Raw genomic sequence first — 5,977 nt, forward strand, 5'->3', positions numbered from 1 at the left:
GTACCGTCTCGAATCATTGCATGTGTGGAGTGATAGTGAACAGCGTGTGCTCCCTTGAAGTAAATGCCCTCAGTCTCCTGGTATTGTTAGCGACTTTCCTTTGGAAGGGATCCTAGCTAGGTAAGGAAGTAACTTGTTTCCCCCCTGCCCCGGTCAGCCAGCGCTCGTACCAGGAGCTGCTGGGTCAGCATAGTGGGACCACAGGAGAACCTGGACTGCAACCCACCAGGTCCTTTGACTGGCTTTCTGTAATGGCCGTGAAAAGGGTCTCCGTCTTCAACACCTACTAGCTTTGTCCAAACCTGGTTTGTCAGACAGCACGGTCTGAGGGCAGCAGGGGGAGGAATTTGTGGAAAAAGCAAAAGGGTCATCGCGTTGCCTCCCCTCTCCTCCTTTCAGGGGTACGGAAGGCACCTCCTGTTGTTCGCCCAGCCTCCTCGCGCTGACACCAGCCATCTGCCCTGCCGCTGCGGTGCGAAGACCTCGGTGGCCTGGGCCTGTCCACCAGAAACGTGGGGGGCTCTGCTGGGGGTAGAGCTGTGCAGCCTCGGAGGCCCGTGCAGCCCCGATGTTATCGTTGCTTCTCCTGGGTGTCACGGTGGGTGCTGCTTTGGGCCCTTTCTTTAGCTCACGAAGGCTGAGGGACCCACCTTAGCCCTTGTCAGCTAACAACCCCCCCTTTCCACGCCTTGACGCGGTGCGCGAAGGAACGTTTCGCTACCCGAAGAACTGTAAAAGCCGGAACACTGGCTGCCCCGAGGGAAGGCGCTCCGCCTTCTTCAGCCCAGCACCGCCAACCGCTGACCGGAACGGCCGCCTGCCGTCCTCCACCCGCGGGCCCCCTCAGCCGAGCCCCCGCGGTCGCTCTCCGTCGCGGTCGCGGGCGGCAGGAGGCCGGGCCGGCGCCTCCCGCCTCTCTCCCGCGGGGGGGCGCCCGCGGGCCGGGCGGCGGCGCCGCCTCGGCCTTCCCCTCCCCTCCCAAGATGGCGGCGGCCGCCTGCGTGCCGGTGCGGGTCTGCCACCAGGAGATCGTCAAGTTCGACCTGGAGATCAAGGCGGCCGTGCAGGTACCGCCGCCCGCCCCCCTCGCGGCGGGACCCCCCTGACAGGGCTGCGGGGGCGGCCGCCGACTCCCGCGGGGAGCCCCCGGGCGGGCCGCGCTGACCGGGCCGTTGTCTTCCAGGACATCCGGGACTGCCCGGGGCCTCTCAGCGCCCTCACGGAGCTCAACGCCGCCGTGAAGGAGAAGTTCCGCCACCTCCGCGGCCGCATCCAGGTGAGGCTCCCGGGCGGGGGCCGCTCCGGTGACCGGCCTTCGCGCCAGGCCGCAGGGGGCCGCTGGCGTGGGGTAGGGGGGAGCCCCGGCCGTGGGGTGTTCGTTTATGGGGTCGATCTGCCCTTAATTCACTCCCTGGCCGGGGCTGGGGCCCGCCGGTTGGAGGTGGCAGCAGTCGTTGATCAGCTTTTTCGTGTTTCTGCTTTCTGCCAAAGGAGCTCGAACAGATGGCGAAGGAGCAGGATAAAGAGTCGGAGAAGCAAGCCTTGCTGCGGGAGGTGGAAAACCATAAGAAACAAATGCTCAGGTGGGTTGGGCAGCCGGTGCTGTTTACAGGTGCCCCGTAACCAGAGATAATCTGACTTCTGTACAGCATCTCTCGGATCCTGTTGTGCAAATGCGGTCGCTGACATGATGCTGTTTCGCCCGAGACAAAGAGAGGATCAGGGATGGAAAGGGCAGGACTCCCTTCTCCTTGCCTCCCTCCTGGCCTGACTCCTTAACCACGGTCTGTCCCTTTGAGCAGTTGAGCATGTAAGTAGGTGGCTTGAGAGTCTGCCATTTGACAGCTGGCACAGTTCTCTTCTTCCCTTGCTCCATAAACAATACAGTTAGGAGAAGAAATGAAAGGACAGTATATTCTTATTCTATGGTGTAATATAAAGAAAGTCCCTGCATGTATTTGGGGTGCTCAGTTACAGTGGTGATTGCTTTGTGAAAATTGTTTTTGCTTGCAAGGTGTTACCATCACGTTACAACATTGTACTCTTGTGATTTCAGCAATCAGGCAGCTTGGAGAAAGGCAAATCTAGCTTGCAAAATTGCTATCGACAACTCTGAGAAAGATCAACTGCTGCAGGGAAGAGACTCCTTAAGACAAAGGTATTATACCATCCCACTGTATGATCTGAGATTTAAACAGTATTGTATATTCACTAGTTTTAAATGGAAGTGATGTAATGTTTTGAAGTTACTTAATTGTATGTGGAACATAGCTTTTCTTTTATGAGTGCCTTTACCTTTTGTGCTGATATAAACTGTTAAGGATTGTGATAATTTCAGGTTTTCTTGGCGTTGGCATATCTAAGCGGAAAAGGGGCTAAGTTAGCCTTCATAATTTTTCTGACTGTCTTTTACATTGATTGCAATCAGGCTTATAAACAAGTAATGGATCATTATGCAAGCTGTTTTCACATGCAGAACTGGATGTAATCTTATGTAATTTCTGTATTGAAAAGTTGGCGTATTCAGTGTCATGAAGCAACAAATGGGATACTCAGGATAATAAAGTGGTAGTTTGTATCAGTACTTCCATATCAGCTCATGAAGTTGTACAGTCATGGATGAATAAGTGGTGAAATATGGGCCCCTGTGATATTCTGAGCCACTAGCAGTTGTTTAGGCTCATTACTTTAATATTTTGTGATTATTTTTTTTTCTTGTTTAGTGAAGATAATCTGAATTTCTCATGCAGTAAAAACTAGTTGTGTCTTTCGTACATCGGCAGAGATGTTTGGTTTCAAGCTCTATACTAAGGTCCCTGTCAGCAGCATGTTCCCCACAGTACCCAAAGACATAATTTTATCCCGTCCTGCTTTACTTTTTCCCTTTCTTTTTCAGGAAGACTACAAAGGAAAGTCTGGCAGAGAGTGCAAGTAACATCACAGAGAGCCTGATGGGCATTAGCAGGATGATGTCGCAGCAAGTACAGCAGAGTGAGGAGACCGTGCAAACCCTAGGTACAGATGTTATTTGGGGGTTTGGGTATGGATTGGATGATTGAAGCACCTTTCGCCAGTTCTGTTAGGATGGGGAGAGGCAAACTGACGTGGTGTGGAGCATAGTGGAAACCTGATTTGCTGTAGGAGAACATACTATGATGCTAATTAAAGGACCATCCAGCAGAACTCCTCTAACGGTTGGACATAAATAGAAAATAATAATGTGCATTGCGTGAAGCTGTTTGTTGGAGTTTCTGTTTCATGATTATGAAAACAAAAAGGGGGCAGGATGAGGAGCTTTTCTTTTAGTTTCACATAAAAGCAATTGTAAAAGCAATGTGAGCTCACACGGTGCTAAGAGTGTGTTTGGCGTTATTCTGTGCTACTGTCCTGGCATGCATTTGTTAATAGTATAGAAAATGAAAGCATAGGTACAAGTCCATACACAGAGAAAACTTAGTATGGCTGGAAGACTGTTTTCGCCCAGTCTCCAGCTGGGATGACTAAGAGACAAGGAGATCAAGTGACTTGAACCCAAGGTCACTTGCTCTGTCAGCAGCGCATCAGGGACTGTGAAACCAAGATTTCACCCAGTTCTTTGGCTTAGACTCCTAAGACAATAAATCAAGTGACCTGTCAGAACTGGTGATTCATGAAGCATTTAGAAGTTAGATCTGTGTTGCCTGGGCCTCTTACTAGCTGTACTTTTGGGCAGAAGAGAGAACAGTTTAACGACAAAGATAAATAACACAACTTTTGCCCTCCTTGTTTTCTGCCCCCATCTGAGGATGGCAGCTGGGCACGGTTTGTTCATGCAAAAGTAGCATGTTTCTTGTCCCATTAAAAAGACAGTTTGGCAGACACTTTTTCACCCTGTTTCTTACTGAACAGCACTTGGAGTTCATCAAGGGAAAAACTATCAAAGGTCATTTACAAAACCCAGCTGCAGATTCTGCATCAGTAGTTAGAATTTCCTTTTTCCTGAGCAAGTCCTTTCCTAGTATGCAGTGAATATATGCAGCTGTGAAGCAGGGAAACTCTGCTTTGTCATTAGCGATGGGAAACAAGTTTTCTATTTTCACTTGGATGAAAATGCCTCTTTAAGATGGAACATAATGGTTTGCAACTACAGGCATATTTCTACTATGCTTGTTTTTGTGAACTGGAAAACATGCTTGGAGCTTGACCTGTCTTTAATCAATCAGTTCAGTATAGAGCGATATACCAGCATTCACTATTGTACAGGGTGTGCATTCTGTAATATAAGGAAAAGGGAACTCCTGGGCTTTTGCTTTCATTTAGTGAAAGGAGGAAGACTGAGGAGTTTGGGGCATTTGTTTGCTTGCTTCCTTGTTTGTTTTCTCACAGGGAAGGAGAAGTTGAAAGGGACCGATGTTCCATCTTGCTGTTTTGGTGTATTCTCAAATTCTGTCTTTAGTTGAGACCAATCAACACATTTTTCCTCTAGTTAATTTTCTCTTTTTTTTATTAGAAAAAAAAAATTATGTTTGTCAAAAATAACTATTAAAAACTGTTGAAATTGTTTGAGCTGAATAATTAAGGATCTCTCACTGCTGCATGCTGCTTTTTCACTTTCTGCAACCCTGTGTGAATCCCACTGATGCACTGCTCTGGCTTGGAGGAACAGTTTCAGTTGTGCAATTAATGTATTCAAATATTGACCTGTCCTGCTGCTGCTAGAACTGATGCTGATAGTGATGGTGACTTCTCTCTCTTAAATTAGTGGTTCTAGCACCATTCTTATTTCACTCTGCTTCCAGCGAGCTCTCAGGTAGCACTGACTTTGTTCATAAAAAATAGGAACTAGATTTTATCTGGTAACCTAAAAATTAAAAATTCAGGAACAGGACGTAGAGCCTTTAAGCCATTCAGTACTCTTATTTTGCTTTGCATTTTTCCTTAGCACATCAGGACTGCTGAGTTGTGAAAGCTTCTGCAAGAACACAATCTGCCTTTGTCTTACCCATAAGTCAGTCTGACCCAGAAGGGTCTCACGGGCACTATCTGTATTGCCAAATATTGCATGCTTATATCCTTTGTCATGTATTTTTGAAGTGCAACCAGCTGACTTTTTTTTTTTCCCCCCTTAATTTCAGCCAATTCTTCCCGAACCATCCTGGAAGCAAATGAAGAATTTAAGTCCATGTCTGGGACAATTCAGTTGGGGCGAAAGCTAATAACAAAGTACAATCGCAGGGAACTGACGGACAAGCTGCTAATCTTTCTCGCCCTTGCCTTATTCCTGGCCACAGTGCTCTATATTTTGAAAAAAAGACTCTTTCCATTTTTGTAAAATTCCAAAGCTAAACTGAACTATTACAAAAGATCAGAAAGAGATAGCATAATAGGGCTTTTAAATAAAATAATAAAGGGATATTGCAATAGCTGAAAGAGCGTTAGAGCAGGCATGACTTCATACTGTCCCCACAGAGCATGCGACCTGCCTAAGAAGAGCTTAAATGAGCACAAGTCAGGAAGAATCAAGTAGATCAAGGTGTGGAAAGAAGAAACACCAATTTGCCTGTAGGTTTGGGTAACCAGACAAACACTTGAGGAACTAGGCACCCAAAGGTGCCAGTCTTAGCTTTCAACGTCTCTTCATTTTGCCTTGAAATTAAGCTGTGTCCTTGGGTTGGACTGGAAGCTGCTTTGACATCTGTGTTTAAGGTGCTGAGAGTAAGAGGAAGGATGGAAGAGAGAAACTTGCATACATTCCGTTAATAAACTATTTATTGTATCCATGTAAACTGAGTTTTGTTTAAAAACAAAGTCAAATGGATTGAAAGAGCCTGAATAACTTCCAGTGTAAAAATTCTGCTTAATACTTAACAGCAGTGGTTGTTTATGGATTGTTTTTTTCTGGGAGCATAGAACACATGCAGTCTGGCTCTATTCCTCTGGCCTTGGGAGGGCTCTGACGAAAGCAAAAATGGGAGCCCCATTTGTTACTATTAATTCA

The 5,977-nt window shown here is 47.1% G+C and overlaps 1 protein-coding gene across 1 annotated transcript; it reads left to right on the forward strand.

Annotated features, from left to right (window-relative positions):
- The first annotated feature begins 917 nt into the window (after nt 1-917).
- Nucleotides 918-5,765, forward strand: BNIP1 (BCL2 interacting protein 1). The gene is made up of 6 exons (XM_069773217.1): nt 918-1,067; nt 1,184-1,276; nt 1,492-1,583; nt 2,057-2,158; nt 2,897-3,015; nt 5,115-5,765. Exons 1-6 carry the CDS (start codon nt 984-986, stop codon nt 5,309-5,311), a joined length of 687 nt encoding a protein of 228 aa, XP_069629318.1. The 5' UTR covers nt 918-983; the 3' UTR covers nt 5,312-5,765.
- The last annotated feature ends 212 nt before the right edge of the window (nt 5,766-5,977 follow it).

This window comes from Haliaeetus albicilla, chromosome 27, assembly GCF_947461875.1.
Source record: "Haliaeetus albicilla chromosome 27, bHalAlb1.1, whole genome shotgun sequence".
NCBI classification, from domain to species: Eukaryota; Metazoa; Chordata; class Aves; order Accipitriformes; family Accipitridae; genus Haliaeetus; species Haliaeetus albicilla.

Coding starts and splice junctions, on each gene's coding strand:
- BNIP1 (XM_069773217.1), top strand. CDS start 984: ATGGCGGCGGCCGCCTGCGTGCCGGTGCGGGTCTGCCACCAGGAGATC. Junction 1,068..1,183: donor AGATCAAGGCGGCCGTGCAG/GTACCGCCGCCC, acceptor GTTGTCTTCCAG/GACATCCGGGACTGCCCGGG. Junction 1,584..2,056: donor CATAAGAAACAAATGCTCAG/GTGGGTTGGGCA, acceptor TTGTGATTTCAG/CAATCAGGCAGCTTGGAGAA.